We start from the raw sequence: 17,622 nt of genomic DNA on the forward strand, positions 1-17,622 counted from the left end.
AAAAGTGCCACCAGACGAGGAAAGAAGGACGCAGTTGATGACAGAAGACGGCGGCCCACCAATCAATCTCATAAACAAAAGGGGGGCGGGGCTGAGTTGGCTCGTGCGCAGTGTTTAGGCGAGAAGTAAAGTGGAAGTTAGGCAGGGAAGGAGAGAGCCAGGTGCCTGCCAGGCAGTCAGAGGGCGAATAGAATTCGGTCCAGCCAGCCAAGTCGGAAATACCATTCCACGCTGACTGGGGGGTCCAGATCGTTAAGACTCGAGGTAGGCGGCATTAAAAAAACAAAGAAACCGACTAACCTATGCGCTTTCCCTCATTTGGATTTATAACTCCTTAGGGCGTTTAACCCTTGCAAGTAGAAACGCACTACGGAATTTACCTGTCCGTGAGTATTTCCTAGCTCGTATTACCCGGCTTGACGATCATATGTTTTACATCGCCATGGGAACAAGCCACAGGTTAGTTGTCATTATATCTCATCCCGGAGCTGTAGCAACTTAGGGCCCGAATGCAACGCAAAGAGCTACCCCCCTCCCGATCTACAAACAACCTTATGGGAGGAGCTGGTTATAATATGCAATAGTGTCTGCCTATTTTTGTGAGATGTACTCAAACTGCCATGAGATACGAGTCGTTGTTGCACATACCGTTCAGTATTCGGGTCTGTTTCAGGACAGAGAAAGAAAGCAAGGAGTATCCCGGTAAGGTAGCAGCCCCAGCTGCGATGTAGTTGCATTGACACAGCCAAGAAAGCCTGAGCTACGTGTATGGAGGAGCACAGGCAATATCGTCTCTAAAATCAGGTACTCAAGTGGCTTGACTGGACAACAGGCGAATATTAGTGTCTTGAATACACCAGGTGAAATGTGAATGAATATGCACGATACAGGATCAGAATGTTTTCATCTCGCCTGGGCGGGGCGAGACCAACGGACATGCATTTGCCAGCTCTTGCGCAGCTCACTAATAGGCTGCTAACCACTGGCCGAGTCGCACTGCATCACAAAAACACGCCCCGATGACGTTGACACGAGATATAAATAGCATCAAAAGAAACTACAATACATGCAGGGAGGTCAGCCACATCTCTATCACCAGCCAGTCGTACCTCCTACTATCACTTCGGAGAGAACCCAGAAAAGAAAAGGTAAACCCGCTACTGCACTACCACGTGTAAGGAGAACCAAAATCATCGCTATCACAGCTGTCATCGAGAGCCCGACCCCGACCACCATTGCCCCCACCGCCGCCCGTGGTCCGCCGCCAGCCGAGCCCCTTGGCCGCAAAGTCGCTCATCTCGAGCTGGCTCATGAAGGACTCACGGGCCAAGCAGCACTTCCGGCACTCCTCGCCCCGGAACTCCTCCTCGGCGCGGCGGAGGCCCGAGGTGCAACGCCCCAGGGTGCCCCGGCGCCGCGCGTCTCGGCACCACTGGGTGTTGGTATTCTCCCCGATGCGGTCGTTGCAAGTGGCACAGACCGACTTGGTTTTGACCTTGCGACACATGTTGATGATTGGTTCCCTTTTCTTTCTTTTCTGTAATAGTCTAATGGTACCCGAGACATCTATGTTAATAAGGGTGTACACGTTTTATTGGGAAAGGGATTCGTTGGGGAAGGGGGCGTAAGGGGGCAGGTTGCTTTTGGCTGAGGTAAAACATCCGGACAGGAGGGAAAGAGGGGATCGGAGTTGAAGAAATGCATCGCGAACCTGAAGTTGTTCTACCTGAACACAGGCGGGACGCTGGATGGGGGCAAAGAAGAATGGCGTGAGAACCCCACGAGATCGTGTCCTGGAGAGCCGGTCAGTCAGTTCCAGGGACCGCAGTCGTGGCTGAGTGCATTGAGTTACCTGGACACAGCGCGTGTTTGAGACAAGGAAAACAAGGCAGTGACTACGTACGTATATTGGGCGTCGCGTGTTTGCGTGCGTCAGCGGTGTGTCGGGCAGCAAGGCCTGGAGGAGATCGGGGTGAGCCGAGGTTGCTCCCGCTTGTCAAAGATTTAGGATAAAGGCGTCGCGTCCCCCCAGACCTCCCGTTGTGGAGGCCCCGATGGGTTGACCATTATATATACGACTTGTAGCCCCAACTCATCATCTTTCGTCTCCTAACATGTCCTCTTTCGATCAACTGTGCATCTGGGTCACGGTTACGATCCATCCTTGTGCTGGTTTTCGTCCAGAGAACCGGCCAGGCCTACATGAACTGTGCAACCTCAACCCATAATGGATAGTTACACCGCAGAACACACCTTCGTCATAGGCTCGAGTCCCTCACAGCGCTCCCCTGTGGAAGCACCGGCGATGCGTGTCGGGTTGGAAGAGAAGCCGGCAGTTGACTAACTTGTCAGTTGGTGACCTGCATCACGATACAGCTTTGCTGTCCACTTTTGTTGGCAGAACATTGCCTCAGAGAAACGGAACTTATGATTCCCTTCAGCATTTGTTTGTTCGCTTCGGGTCGGGATTGTTGCGGAGATACGAGTTCGGGCATGGTTTCATTTGGAAACTCGCAGCAAGTCGATTACTGCATTATGCTCGTTCGGGCAATCATTGCACAAAATCTCTCCCGCCTGGTGTCACAGCAACGCAGCTCGCCAGATTGCTCCAAAAGGAATGATTCTTTCGAATGCTCAAGTCATCAATCGAGAACCAGGCAGTCGGACAGGTGCACGATGAGGGCTGATCTGGATTCCTCACGATATGAAGTCAAGGCCAAAAGCCAGGCACCAGCAAGGGCGACGTGCTGCACTGGGCATTCCGGGCAGCTTGCGCGACTGGAACGGCCATAGACGTATGTTACTTCTGCAACACCTACCGTGTGAGGTGGGAAGAAAAGGGAAATGTGACTTGCCAGCGAACACTGGCAAAATGTTCCATGGCTGTGTGCGGTCCGATCGTGGTCCGAGGCGGCACTTGCCGTTTTCATGCAGGTAGGCGAGTTCCCGCTTCTCTGATTCCATTCAGATAAGGAATTGTTGATATGCAAGTAGAAGATGACAATGGGCCTGAAAAGATTACAGATGGCAAGCAGATTCGAAAATGGAGGTTTACAAGACAAAACTTCATTACCGCACAAGGCAAGGAGTCATCGTTTGTCTAGTGGCCATGATGGAACCTTGGTGTGGCCCAGATCGACTTTTCGTACGAGATTCTTGGCGATCGAAGTACGCCATTGTGATTCTCAGTCACCTTTGGAGCATTGAGCCTCTCCCAGACCGTCCCAGAACATGGGCCGCCGGAATCTGGTCTCCAGGTGCCAACATAACACGACAGAAACGACATGAATCACACAACAACGCAGGACCAAGCAACTTTCAGCAGTGCCGAACCAATGCAACCCTAGTCAGCCCTTGGAGAGCGATAAGAAAGGGGCTAGATCGTGATTAGATCGCCGCCCTGTCGCAGTAACCGGCCGGAGATTTCACGGATATTCGAGCAAACGAAATCCATGGTAGCTCCTCAATATCACCCAGGACCAACTCCCGCGTGATGGCTGACATAATTGCCCACGGGTCACCAGGGAACACGATTTCACAATGCATAAGGCAACTTGAACTGATGGAACGGAGTCGGTGTGTACCATCAGATCTGAGCTTACTGGTGCGCCCCAGCTGAATGTGAATGCCTGTGTCTTCGTGTACATATAGACAGGCCCTTGGGTGAGCAAGTCTTTACTTTCCAGCGAGTCCAGACTTTTCTCCTACCGAACGCCACGAAGCGTGAGCTTTGACCTCCCCAATGGCTATTTTTGAAGTGAACTGCATTCATTTCTGAGGATGGAGGATCCTTGTTGGTTGCCTGATAAAAACCCTTGATATAGGGGCATAGAGGTGATACAGCCACTGACTCCTATCCCCTACGTGCCCTGGAGAAAAGTATTGAGATTTTACCTCGTGTTGAAACCCCTTTACGAGAGCGAAAACACATTACACAATGTTAAAGATGCAAAGGTGACTACAAGTAAAAAACACAAGCAATAAAACGCAAGGTAGGGTCAACGCAATCAAGAAGTGTCCACTATGTGAGGTGCTTTATACTCATACATACAAAGATCGCCACGAACCGATCGACCATCATCTCGTGGGAAAAGAAAAAGCACGCAGAAACAGTAGGAGCCATAGATGCGGTCGGTCCCAACCCTTCTTCGTAAAAAGCAGATCGCCTTTCGTTACAGGAATCAAGAAAAAGAACTCCTCCCCTAGTATAGAAAAACAGAACATATACACACACAAGTTGCAGAAATTCCGCCCCACCCCCTTCTTGCCAAACTCCGGAATGCTATCGCGACGAAATATTGTGATGTGATCCTCCCCAACGCCACAACGTCATCATGGCCCCAAGCCGTGGGGTACGCCGATTTCGGAAGGGTACGCCAGTAGCGCTATGCAATGGAGCGAGAAAGCAAGAACACACATTCCTCCCCCTTTCTTTACCAGAAAGGACACCATCCAATGTAGTGCTGGCAGAGGTTCTCCAGTCTGGTGGCCTGGATGATGAGCTTGTTGACCTGCGTGACCGGTTCGAGCTCCTCTTCGGGCTTGAAATCGCGACCGTTCAGTTTCTGGCTTACACGACCCAGCACCTCCACGGCCCTGGCATTGCGGGCTTCCGTCTCGATGTTCTCGGTATGGCCGTTGACTACGCTCGAATTGGTTCTAGCACGAGGTCGAACACCCGGCGGACCACCCGTGACAGATCCATCAATCTGCCCGGCAAGGAACTCGGACGGTGGCTGGTTGGCTGCCAGGATCGACGGACGCCTGGCTCTGGGGGCGCCAGGGTTGGCCTCCATGGCATGCTCGCGGTCTGCGTTGCGGAAGTCGGGACCCGTGGGAGACGCAACATTAGTGAGACCCCAACTAAGGAGGGGATCGTGAATGAACTGGTCGCAATACAGATTAGCATAGCACATACGAACGGTGGCGGCACAATACTCACAGCCTCGAGAACAGCCATGACGCTCTCCTTGTTATCTCTCAATACCCGCATCACCTGTTCGCACGTAATGCGGAAACTGCCCTCGATGTTGCTAACTTCCATGGCATATGTGAGCATGCGCGTCAATCGGAACGGTACCTGCTCGGGGTACTTGTCTCGCTTGCAGGCCACCTCGAAGCAGTCGCCAAAATCGATATGGATGATTTTGCCGGTGACACGATCAAGCATGAAGTTGCTAGGATGACGATCGCCGAGGCCGAGAATGTAGCCCACTATGCTCATCACACCCAGCGATCGTGTGTAGTTGGTTCGTCGCTCCAGCCAAGCCTCAGATGACTTGCTCTTCAGCCAGAGGACACGGTACAAGTCCTGGCCAGTAGTGTTGTCCAGCGCGTAGCCGAACACTTCCACTTTCTGCATGAGGGTGAGAGTCTCGTAGTCGGGAGCCATTTGCACCATGATGCGGTGCTCGATGTTGGTCAAGATCTTGCGTGTATCGCGGTACTCGCGGATGAGAACGTGCAAAGTGTCGCTGTTAGGGACCCAACCCAGTAGACCCGAGTTCTGGCTGAGAGGGATAGCTGGGTAACGCTGGATGCCGAGATGTCTCTTATAGCATTCGGAATCGTGGGCTAGTAGGGTGTTGCACAAGCCGAAGAGCTGCATACAACGCTCATCTTGACGGATATCTTCGTGTCCCTTGAGGACAAAGGCGTAGGCGCTACCATCGCTCCCGTTCATGATCAACTTCCTAGGTCGCTGCTTCGAATTGATGACGCTAACGGTCGGTTCGAATGAGATGATTCGGACGATAGGCTGCCCACTCTTGTAGGTACCAGGCACCGCTAGATCGAGGTCCTTGGATGCCAATAACTGAGGGGAACAATAAGCCAACTCCAGAGATGTCATCTGTGGCAGCTGACGTCCGATACGACGGAAGACGTGGTAGTACAGCTCCCAGGCTTGGTTGATGTCGTTAACGTCTTGACTCGACTCGTAATGGCGGCACCATTCTCGCGCTTCGGATAGGTCGCGGCCGAAGGTCTGCGCAAAGCTTATTTCGCGAAGAGTTTGCGGACCCCTTTCGAGCTGATCGTGTAGCGGACCCAGAGTGCTGAACATGCCCTCGACGTTCTGGTCGCCAAAGTACAGTCGTGACGCCTCCTCAAGTGCCTCATACCATTGCTCATGCCAAAGAACAGCAACACGGATCAGCTCGTGACTAACAGAATCGGCTTGCTCGACCAGATTGGGGCTGTGCGCACGCATGCTGTCCATGATTTGGGCGGCCGATCGTGACCTGCGCGTGCTCTGCGACGACTTCATTGCCACCGTGAGGGGGTAAACAAGGGCTTGAGGATGGGTTCGACCGACGTCCGACAGCAGGTTATGGATGGACTGTCGCACCCGGCTGTTTGGCTGATTGATGCGGGCAATGAGCTGCGGGATCACTTCGAGCCATGTGTCTACACTGACAGTGCCAAAGCCTTGCACGACAGCGGTATTGACTTCGCTACTACCGCCATGGGCGAACCAGAGCGTGAGGAGCCGAAGAGTGTCTTGGAGCGAACTGCCGGACGAAAGGGCAATAGACTTGAAAAATCCCTGTACGGCTTGAACAACATGACCGACGACGACGGCTGGGTCCATCCGTGAGATTGCTCCATTGACGGATGGTAAGCCGATGGCCTGAACGATCTCGAAGTTCGCCAGTGCCCAGGCATGCCAAGCCTTGTACCACTTGGGATTGTATTGAGTCGCCTTGGAATACGATGTGAGGATGTCCTGCACGTTGTGGTATTGCCAATCATCCTTGTTGAGAGCAACTTGCCATTCACCTTGTCGGAGGTAGCACTTGGCTAAGAGATGGGTGTACTCGTTCAACTCATCAATGGATCGCATGTTGATGCGCTGAGCTTGCGTCTGCGGGTTAGAGACGGGGTATCCGAAGTCATTAGTAGGTCCCATTACTCCAAGGTCATTAGGTATCTGGGGCTGCATGTTGCTCCGAACAACATCAAACTGGCGGCTGATGTCGGCTGTGAAAGCACGTAGGCAGGCCAATGTCTTCTCGGGATATTCTTTCTTGCGCAGTTCGGTCGTTTGGCCGTATTCCCACTGATACTTCAAGATCGCGTACATGATGGGCGGCGGAGACGTCATATTTCTCCTAGTGGAGTTTTGCGACAGGACTCCTTCGTTGTTCCAGTACGGAATAACCGACTCCAAGGGAGCCTCGGTACCAATGAGCTGCTTGAGCCACTTCTCGGCAAGACCCATGCGCTGCGACTTTCTGCACAGGTTGCAGAACTTGATCCACATGTGCATGTTCTCATGGGGTGCGAGAACCAGTCCACGGAGACGCAGCATCCTCGACCAAGTCTCGACGTTCCGCTGACAACCTTGAAGACGCACTTCCCATGTTCGACGCAATGTTGCCTTCTTCTTGTCGTCGGCTTGCTTGTACACGATCAACTCCTCAAGCTCCGCAAGCATTTGGACTCTAACCACGACTTGGTACGCTCGGTTGTACGATTCACTAACAAGCGCACTAAGCTCCGTATCAAGGCCCTCACGGGTCTGTTGGATGCAGGCGGCTGCCTCTCGGAATTGGTTGCGGTGGAGAGCAAGGATGGCGCCGAAGAAGGACCTGTCTGGAGAATGGCGCTTAAGAGACTGCAGGTAGTTATCCATGGCATCCCATTTGCCCAAGCCCCATGCGGCGGCAGTGGCGAGAGGGGCTATCAGTCGTTGGATCTCGGGAGCTGAGTTGGACCAAGTATTGCCCGCTAAGCCTGCCAGGGCATCCCACTCGCCCAAGGCATGGAAGCATCGCATCTTGCCCATAACAATATCGATAGGAATTGCTTGGTCGGCAGGAACATTCGCCTCGCGTTTGTTATACGATTCTAGAGCCTCGTCCCATCGCTCCAGCTTCTCGAACCATGTCTCTCTCAGGCGGATACCATCTTTATAGAGCTGGGCCTTGCGGAGAATGCCGATTGCTGCATCGTACTGTTGTAGCTGGTTGTTGATGTCGATCAATGCCTCGACAGCCGGGCCGCTCTGATCTTGCAAGAACTCGAGTTCCTTATAGTGAAGTGCCTTGGCGTAAGCATGGCAGCGGGCTGCTTCTCTTCCAAGAATCCTAATATCGATCGGAAGAGCCTTGTCGTCGTGCTCCATGAATTCGGCCAGGTTGAGCAGAAGACCCAGCAGATCCGGTGGAACATGCTCACACTTAATGGCTTGTTCAATGTTCACAATCAGCTCGTCCTGGTAGTTCTCATAAAGCTCGCTCCAGCAGGAAACGAAGGCAGAGTTGAACAGCTCGCGTGCGAGTGGCAGGTGCATACTAGCCAAAACTGCACAGGCCCGCAGAGCATGGTTGGGGGATTCGGTGAGGAGTGTGGTGCTGAATCTCCGCAGCCACTCCTGCCAATCCTCTTTGGTCGACTTTCCCTTGGTATCCCAGGCGGTTTTGAGATGGATGGCATTCATCTCGAGCTTCTTGGACCCGAGCTCGGCAAAGATGGGCTCGTCCTGTTGGTCGACAAACTGCGTCTCGGAACTCAGATCTTGGGGCAACACTTCGCCCTTCTGTAACTTGCTAACAAGAAGTTCGTAGTTCTGATGCTGAATGGGATATGCCTGCAGAACCTTATTCACGGTACCCATGAAGTGCAAGTAGTCCTTGCCAAGTTGCTGGATGAGGGCACATAGAGTATCGAGAGCAGCATGCCTCAGAGACATGTCCGCCGGGGTACCCAGGAGGCGAGCTAGCGGGTGAATGATCTTGGCTGCGTAATCATTGAGGTTGACTTGGCGAGAGATTTTGCCAATAGTTTCGACAGCCGACTTGCGCAAGAATGTAGGCTGACCGAGCTTCTCGAAAGTCTGAACGACCACCGGGATGATAAGATGCATGTACTCTTCAGCGCTCGCTCCGAAGACGAGGAAGGCATGCAAGACTTTCTCAGAAGGGATGCGCTTTGGCGACGAGTCCTTATCAAGCACACTAAGCATCATCGGTAGCAGGCGCGCCAGGTAGATCTTGAACTCCCCTTCAAGAGATCGGGATATCGCCTCGATCAAAGATAATATCGTTGATTGAAGGGGACCAGAGGACTTGGGCCAGAAGTCTTGCAGCGTATCTACGATCTCCGGTAGAAAGTTGCGAATGTGCTGTCTCACGATGTTGACCAAGCCAGCTAGTTGACTAAAGTAGGGCTCCTTCTTCGTGTCTGGACAGGTCCTGATCGTGGAGATGAAAGCAGGGACGATGCGATCAAGGAACGGGACACATTCGAGACCAAGAGTGCGGAAGATGTTCATGATGGCCTCGACGACTGCAGCATGGTGTGTCTGGAGGGACTGGTCCTTCAGAATGTTAAGTAGAGCGTTGATGACCACCGTAGGGTAATACTCTTTAGCCGACGGCGTCAACCCTGTCATCATGAGCGAAATATCCGTCATGCGTGTGGCTTCGACGTTTTGTTTGGCGTCGGGGATGCGCTCTTCGACTTGCTGTATCTTTTTGTTAGCCAACTCCCAATCTTTCTCGGGGTCTTTCTCGAATGCATATATGTAATCATTCGGTCTTTTAGGCTTGTACTCATATCTCCACTTGTCGATAGTACAAACGCTGTTGAGTTCGTCAAAGAAGCGGGTAAATACCTGATGGCGATATGGATCCAATGCACCCAGAATACCCATCAATTTGATCGTTTCCTGTCGAAGAGGACCACGCTGTGGTTCGGACCGAATGATCGCTTGGAGGATCTCGAGGAGTTCGGGGTATTCGAGGTAGGGGTCAATCACGTAGCCACTGTTGCTAGCAAGCTGGCCAAGTGTGTGCAGGGCCGCCTCGCGCTTTGCAGTCGAGCTTTGGTCCTGTAGTGCGTCAATAATGATGGGCATAAGCTTCTCCTTGTGAACGAGCATGTCTTCTCCGCCAACTGTGCAGAGCTCTCCAATAGCTTTGAGGATAGTAGCCGCCACAGCTGGGCTTGTGTCTCGGGCTTTGGGGAGAAGAACGGCCATCATGGGCTCAACATAGGGCTTGACAAGGCCTTGCGCATTCTGGACGAGAAGGCTGAGTAGTTTGGCACTCTCCTCCTTGTTGCGCGCCACATCAGTGTATTCCAGTTCTGTGAGCATCTGGATAAGGGTCTTTCGTAAGGATGGAATGACATAGGCGGGATTGTAGCGGGCCAAGCGGCCTATGATGGAAATAGACACTTCTCTGATGGAGAAATCCTCGTCATTCAGGGCGTAGAAGAGGGTACGGATATTCTCGGCTTTGGCCAAGTGAGGGTCGAAGCGCTCGTCAAGTGCGGCGAGGACTGTACGTCGGATGCCGGCTTCGGGGTCGGCCACTCCTACAGTCAGTAGTTTCTCTATAACATCGCCGACTACCTGGAGAGCGTGGTAACTAGTCTGATTGACGATGGGGTCGCGAACGTAGAGCTGGCAGCAAGTAAGGGCAGCCGCTTCACGGATTTGTGCATCGTCATCTTCGACATACTTGATAGCCACATCCCGGACGAATTCGTTGAGGACATGTCCTAGCACTTGGGTTAGCACCATCGTCACTTCCACTACCACCAGCAACCATGTCATGGCCCACCACGCGTCCCGTATTGCGAGATCGTAAGGAGTACTCACCTGAGAAATCAAAGCTGCCCAATGTATTGAGGGCAAGCTTTACTTCCGCCTTCCTGTGCTCATATGCATGAGGATCCTTGGGGTCCTTTGGTATCACCGGTACGGACGCCAGTGTATTAGGTGTGGGGGCACCCAGGGGTTTGAAAGGCTCTCCGCAGAGGACCTTGCTCAGCATGTCCAGCAGACGTTCTTGGATGGTTGCCTTGACAGGTGGGATGTAGAATGCCATGTCCACAAGAGCTTGAGTCAGCTTTGGTGTCAGCTCACAGGCGAAGATGGGATCCAGCAAGGCCTCCATGTACTTGCTCAGGGTCTGACCAACAGCAACAGCAAGTCTGCTAATACAGTCGAAGACTGGGTCGACCGAGCCCCGCTTCCGTGATTGGATACTGAGGCCTTCTCTGACGTAGATCAATACTCCGTCTAGGTAGGGGGCAATCGCGCTCTTAACGGAGTTGGCGATGTTGCCGATGGCCAGGAAGGCGTCGTTACGCTCCTTGTCTTTCTTCAACATGCCGGAAAGGTAAACCATAAACTTGTGGAGATATTGGTGTGAGAACTCAGAGGGAGCGTAGTTAGCCAGATCCGGCGTGAGCACTACCACCGTCTTTCGGATGATGGGATCACGATGGTCGCGATGCCGATAGACAATTTCGCAAGCATCCATGTAATGGTCCTGCATGAACATGCCGCCCTGCTCGAGTAGCTCCTTGAGAACCAATAGTGATCCATGGACAGACTCAATCGTGTTAATCTTGAGGCCAGAGATCATCTCATTGTACATCTTGTACATCCAGCCGCTCTTCATCTCTTGGTCTCGCTCACGGATGATTCGGAAGCAAGCGCATACTGTCTCGCCAGAGGCCACCCGAATGAGTTGTCGGGGATCACGCAGGCCTACCCAGACGAGCTCGAAGATCAAGCCGACATATTGGTACATGAGGGTGGGCGAGTTGCGGGCGAGTTCTCGCAACACCAGGACAGCGCTATACCGCTTCTCCTCGACACGGTCTGATTGAAGCCATTCCAATGAGGTCTTTACTTCGGATTCGACAAGTTCGGAAATAAGAGAGCCACCGGGACGGCAAAGCTTGCCAAGGGCAATGGCAGCAGGCTGCATAGGCACTGTGTCTTGACCACGGAGAATCGTTTTCAAGTTGTTCATGAAACGCGTGTATTTTATAGTGGCATCCACTGCGTCGAAATCTGCGAGGGCATCCATTGCGTAAACACCACCCAAGCGATCTGCCGGAACGCTGCTGTGAATCAGTTGTGTAATCTTCTGGTTGACGTTGTTGTAGAAGTAGCCGAATGAATCGGTTCCCAAGTCTGTTATTACATTTGGGTTAGCAAATCAACTGGGGTGCTCAAGAGTCGGTAGGATTTCCTGTGATGGCCAATATTGCCAATGAGAGGTGCTGTCAATGGTAGGTGAGCATGAGCGTAGCTTGGGGAAGCTTTGATGTTGGGCTTTTTCCAGATGCAGAGCTCTTAGGAACTTGGGTCAAGCTTTTCCGTGCTGCAAGACCAAACAGCTGAACCAAGAGCAAGTTTGCACATTGCCGCGACCTTCAGCATGGCCGCCCTGGAGATAGGGCTTCCAGAAATCTGCCCAGGCAACAATCTTGCACCAAACAAAATGGCCGCAAGCAAGCCGAAACAGGGTGCTTGTTTCCATGGCTCTTTCACAGCTCCGGCTCATGCTCACCAAGCACACTTTTTGCATCAACTTCGCCGAGCTTCCCCTCCAAGGAACTTACCTTTGGACTTGGACACCACCATTTCTCGCAAACGCAATGCCGCATGTTTGCGTGTTTCGTCGCTCGCCCTGTCCGAAGCCGGATGTCTGTCAGTATTGAGCAAGGTCTTATGAGAGTGGTACGAGTAGTGGCTCTCAAGTGCTACACTATAGCGCGCCGAACTACAGCGGAGAGACGTGCTACGCCGGACTGATCGATACAAGAATGGGCTCGGGTATTCTGACTTCGCTTTGAGGTCCTTCACGATGTCGTCCAACGTATTATTCAGTGCTTGCTGGGCAGCAGCAGTGGGGTTATTGACCGGAACCGACATGTCGCCGACAGATTGTTGCGAAGCGTGTGCGTGGGAATACTGAAGACAAGAAAGTCGGAATTAGATGAGAGACTGGCTCTCGTAAGTCGTATAGTCGCGGACAAAGCGATCATCAATTATCGTCGCTGGTACGAGGTGCCAGCAAGGAGATCGACTCAGTCGTATCAACAGTCGAAGTTTTAGACGACAGCGTGGACGGTTGGTAATCAAGCGTGGGTGGTTCGTTGGACCTGTCCCTGGATGATAAACCACTGAGCCGTCTGCGCCCTCGGCCGTGTCTGCTACAACTTCAGCAGAGGGCGACAGACACCATGGAGGTTGCGCTGCTTCATGCGACACGCGCTGTTATGTCGACAAGGCCGATGACGGGGGAGAGAAGCAGTCGATCGTTTTCCGACAAGTCGAGGGTGCGATGTCGAAATCGGTATTAACGGGAGGTTTCGCTGGTCGAAATGGGATGGTTTGAGGTGTTGAACTGTGTACAGCTCCCACCTTGATGATGGAACTGCAACTGGATTAAGCTGCTCAGAGGTGCACGCTGCACACGGCCCGACCGACAGACGCAACTGCCTCTGTCTGATTGGGCGGGCAGGTGCTGCTGACTCCAGTCGAGTACTTCAACGATGCTGAAGTACTCAAGGATGTGTGCAAAGCCCACTTGAGACTGTCAAGCGGGCGCGAGTGGAGTGGGTGAGGACAGTGTGAAAGCTCGAGTTGAGGGAGAATGGGCTGTCAGAGGTACAGACTAGCTGGGGCAGTCCTGCGCTAATCCCACCTCCCGCGCGCTAACGACTTTGGGGCACGAACCGAGGAAGCGAGCTGGCAAGCTGCCCACGTCGTTGGAACCTGTAATGAGGATGATCACTTCGAAGTGATGGAAAGGGGAAACAAGGGGCTATACGTTGAGGTTGAAGGATATATAACTTGGAGGACATGAGGAGCTCAGTCCTGGAAACTGCAAAATACCATTCGGAGAAAGCCTGTTATTGTTGGAACTGTATTTTGGGAACCAGTTCAAGCAATGGGAAGCTGCCAAACGCCTATCGAGAAAACCACGCTAGTGACGCGCTAGCGCGATAACGCTAGTGCTTATCGTTATCGATACGACTTCCTGGTGGGCGTAGTTGCCTCATGAATGGTAACATTCGTGCGACTAGAAGTGCGACTTCGCATCTATCCCGGTCATGTCCTGTGGCCAAGACAACCTTGTGCATACCTACATCCTAAACCCAGCCAAAAGGACGGCTGACAAGTGAATTCGTCCCCAAACCTCACTGCCATCATAGTTCCTACTTTTAGCCTGTGAATCTACCTGCCTCCTTTCTCACATCCAATCCGCCAAGGCTATCAGAGTTCAAGAGTTTCTCACCGCGGTACATCCCGCATCGGGATAGGAATCACGCCGTCGCGGACTTCCTGAGCAACCACGGAAGGCACCAGCATCGTCGCTTCCGAACCCCTATATTCTCACCAAGAACCAGACCCAACCATCCGTCCCAACCAACCAGCACGATGGGTAACGACGGCGGCTCCATTCCCAAGCGCCGCGAACTGGTCAAGAACGCCGCCCGCCTCCCGACCGCGACTGAGCTCAAAGAGACGCTGCACGAGTCCCTGACCCACGCCTGGACGACGTGCCCCCTGTCTTCGAACCCGCTGGACCTCAACAGCAAAGACATGGTCGTGTCCGACTGGCGCGGCATCCTGTACAACTACGAGTCGATCCTGCAGTGCCTCCTGCCCTCGGACGACGCCGCCGTGCCCGAGGCGCAGCAGGAGGCCTTCCGCGGCACCGACATCAAGGGCGTCAAGGACGTCGTCAAGCTGCGCTTCACCGTGCGCAAGGACGAGAAGGGCCGCGAGTTCCGCGCCTGCCCCGTCAGCCTCAAGGAGCTGGGCGGTGCCGCCACCAAGGCCATCTACATCGTCCCCTGCGGTCATGTGTTCGCCGAGGCCGCCATGAAGGAGCTGCAGGCGACGGAGGGCAACGGCAAGAGCAGCAGCAATGGCAGCGAGGAGGCAAAGAAGGAGCAAGAACAGCAGCAACAGCATTGCCCAGAGTGCAGTGAGCCGTTCGAAACAAGCAACGTCATTCCGATCCTACCTACTTCGGACGCCGAGATGGAGAAGCTGAAGACGAGAATAGAGGACCTCAAGTCGAAAGGTCTATCGCACAGCCTAAAGAAGGACAAGAGCGGTGGCAAGAAGAAGCGCAAGGCCGAGGAAGCCGCAAACGGCGAAAAGGAGAATGGCACCAAGAAAGGAAAGAAGGAGAAGGAGACGGGCATCGAAAGTCGCATCAACAACTCCATGACCGCCTCGCTTACCGCAAGGGTGTTGGCAGAACAAGAAGAAAACAACAAGCGGCGGAAGATTGCAGAAAGCGGCAGGCGAAGCGAAAAGGTGCGGTAACTCGATGAAACAACGAGATTGGATTTCAAGACGTTGCTCCACCAATTACTTGTATATAAGATGATGCTCAATGATACCACGATTCATGATTTGAAATCCTTTGATCAAGATTTTAGATCTTGTGTGATTCAATTGGCTAAAAACAAATGTTGTTACCCCCCGCTTGCAAAAAAGTCATCAGCCATCGTCTAGCCACTGTCTAACCAGTGTATGTAAGATTTGTGTAGCTTCTTTGTCTGTACGCTTACAACTCATCCTTCTCCCTTACGTTGCCAGGTTCCACAACCTCCTCGCAGGCGGCAGGGGTACCGACCTCCATGCGGTAAACGCACTTTTCCTGCTCGGCAATCCGCCAAAGCTCTTCGGTCTCGGCACAAGCCAGCCAAACATCGGTTCGGCGGTTCGGGCCGTTCCAGCAGCCCTGCCCGTTCTCGTACCGCAGCACCATGCGCTTGCCCCGGCCCAGACCCTTACCGTCGTGGCGTTCTTCCTCGTCGCTTTCTTCCCAGTCAATGCGGTCGAAGTTGCCCATAGTGGTGTGGCCATGGCCCTTCTTGGACTTCTGGGAGGTGCGCGACAGCCAGCAAAGCTCGTAGGTGTACTCTCCGGCGTCGGTAGAGATGCACGTATCTTTGAGGGTACGGAAGATATCGTCGGCGCCGTAATCCTTCCGGAGATCCTCCTGCTGGCTGGACAGATCGCGTTCCTTGGTACTGATGTCACCCTCAACAGACTGGTAGGCCTCACGAGCGGCAATCACAAGGCGAGACTCTCCAGAGCTTGTCGGGTTGTCGGCAAGAATGCCGTTCTCAATCATCCAGACGCGAACGAGGTTCAACTTGTCGTGGACGAAGTCACGGGCAAAGTCGGGCAGATAAGCCTCCAGACTGTAGACTGCAAATTGTTAGAATTTCGAAATAAAGGCACAGATGAGATCTCGCAACTTACTAATATCGGTATCGGTCATCTCACCCTCCTCATACTCCTTCCAGTTGATGCCATTGGAGTCGGTATCTTCCTTCAGCACTTCCTGGATGTCGTCTTCATGCAGGGTCTCGGCCGCGGTCTCGCCAAGCTTGCCAACGTAGTCCTCATATGCACGCACAGCCTTCTTGACACCCTCATCGTTGAAGTTGGGGTTGTATTCTTCCTTGAATGCGGACAAGATGGTTTGCAGCTCTTCAACCTTGCTCTTGAGATCGTCTCGCTGCCCGACGACAACTCGCAGAGCGTCTCGGAGCTCATTGACGCGGTTGCGGGCCAGACCAACCAGAACGCCCAACTTGCCGGTCCCTTCGGTCTTGACAACCTTGCCACGTTCGGATCGTTCAACCTCGTCGTACTTTTGCTTCAGCTCGTCACGCTTGAGCTCGAGGCCCTTGATATCGGCTTGCAGGGTCGTGATCTTAGCTTCGACCCGGCGTCGGAGCTCTCTAGATTCCTTGGCCATGGTGCGGCGCTTCTTGTTGGCCCGTTCCAGGTTGTCCTTGCGCTCCTTCTCGACCCTACGCCACTCCTTTCCGATAGAGGCACATCGGTTCTCGCACTTGACTCCGCCGATGCCACGGTACTCTTCGCTGCCGTCACAGCAGAGTTGGTAATCGCAAACGCCATCATTCACGTACATGAATGGGACGTAGGCGCCAATGTGGCCTTCGTTGGCACACCAGAAACCGGGCAGGGCATTGCTGGTATTGGTGTTGCCGGAGAAGGAGGCAGGCAATGGCTGAGGGGGCGAGCGAGGGTCCAGGTAGGCACATGCTGCAGTGCCGGGCTCGTCAGAGCCATCGGGGCAGTCGCAGCTGTTGTCGTTTACTTTGGACGCAGGAATGGAAACGGTAGGGTGGCCGATACAAGTGAATGTGTCCTTGAGCTCGTAGAACTTGACAACTGTAGCACCAGTGGTTAGTCAATGTTTGCCATACTGCAGAAGGAAAAAACGTGGCCAGTCGCAATCTTCAAGGAGTACTAGGACAGGCAGGAATTGGAGGATGACGTACATTCAGGACCGACACCTCGTGGTAATGAGCCAGCAGCCACGATGCCACTGTGGGCAACAGCTGTGCCCAGTAGCACAAAGGCCCGTGATTGCCGCATGTTTTCTGGTGTTGTTGGGACAGAACCCTTTCCTTGAACAGAAGAGTAAACTGGTGGTAAGTGAACTGAACACGAAACACATCAGAGGAGGAGCTCCCGAACAGCTAACGCCGCAGCTCCCCTGCGCTGGCCAGCTGGCTTTAGCCACTCTGTGTGGGGTGGATGTGGCGTGCGGGGGATTCAATTCAGGGATGGACCCCTCGATCAATTGACCAACTCCCGTCCCCAGCTCCCAAATTGACGACAAGATCCAGGGGTACTAAGTATGATGGGTAAGTTAAGGCGCTCCTCACGGTTCCCGGTCAGTGCATGTCCTAAAGCTCATCGCGTTTAGGTAAGCTTGGACATAATAATTGTTATAAAGCGAATCCGAATTGGGTATAGTCGTATCGTGAATACCATTTCTTCCACACGTTGCGGAGCGTTAAAAC

At 53.2% G+C, this 17,622-nt stretch overlaps 4 protein-coding genes across 4 annotated transcripts; 1 reads left to right on the forward strand and 3 right to left on the reverse strand.

Moving 5' to 3' along the window:
- Positions 1-1,165: 1,165 nt before the first annotated feature.
- On the reverse strand, positions 1,166-1,507 carry PG985_014017 (uncharacterized protein; the record flags this gene model as incomplete). Its single annotated transcript, XM_066833783.1, has 1 exon — positions 1,166-1,507. One exon carries the CDS (start codon positions 1,505-1,507, stop codon positions 1,166-1,168), a length of 342 nt encoding a protein of 113 aa, XP_066678523.1.
- A 2,926-nt stretch (positions 1,508-4,433) lies between these two features.
- PG985_014018 (FKBP12-rapamycin complex-associated protein) lies at positions 4,434-12,391 on the reverse strand (the record flags this gene model as incomplete). Its single annotated transcript, XM_066833784.1, has 4 exons — positions 4,434-4,886; positions 4,943-10,542; positions 10,610-11,938; positions 12,370-12,391. The coding sequence occupies 4 exons, from the start codon at positions 12,389-12,391 to the stop codon at positions 4,434-4,436; spliced, it is 7,404 nt and encodes a 2,467-aa protein (XP_066678524.1).
- A 1,803-nt stretch (positions 12,392-14,194) lies between these two features.
- PG985_014019 (uncharacterized protein) lies at positions 14,195-15,094 on the forward strand (the record flags this gene model as incomplete). Its single annotated transcript, XM_066833785.1, has 1 exon — positions 14,195-15,094. One exon carries the CDS (start codon positions 14,195-14,197, stop codon positions 15,092-15,094), a length of 900 nt encoding a protein of 299 aa, XP_066678525.1.
- A 244-nt stretch (positions 15,095-15,338) lies between these two features.
- PG985_014020 (glucosidase 2 subunit beta) lies at positions 15,339-17,191 on the reverse strand (the record flags this gene model as incomplete). The annotated part of the gene is made up of 3 exons (XM_066833786.1): positions 15,339-15,988; positions 16,043-16,984; positions 17,095-17,191. The coding sequence occupies 3 exons, from the start codon at positions 17,189-17,191 to the stop codon at positions 15,339-15,341; spliced, it is 1,689 nt and encodes a 562-aa protein (XP_066678526.1).
- Positions 17,192-17,622: the final 431 nt, after the last annotated feature.

This window comes from Apiospora marii (assembly GCF_038362585.1).
Source record: "Apiospora marii strain CBS 49790 chromosome Unknown utg000011l_segment0_segment0, whole genome shotgun sequence".
In the NCBI taxonomy this organism is placed as follows: domain Eukaryota; kingdom Fungi; phylum Ascomycota; class Sordariomycetes; order Amphisphaeriales; family Apiosporaceae; genus Apiospora; species Apiospora marii.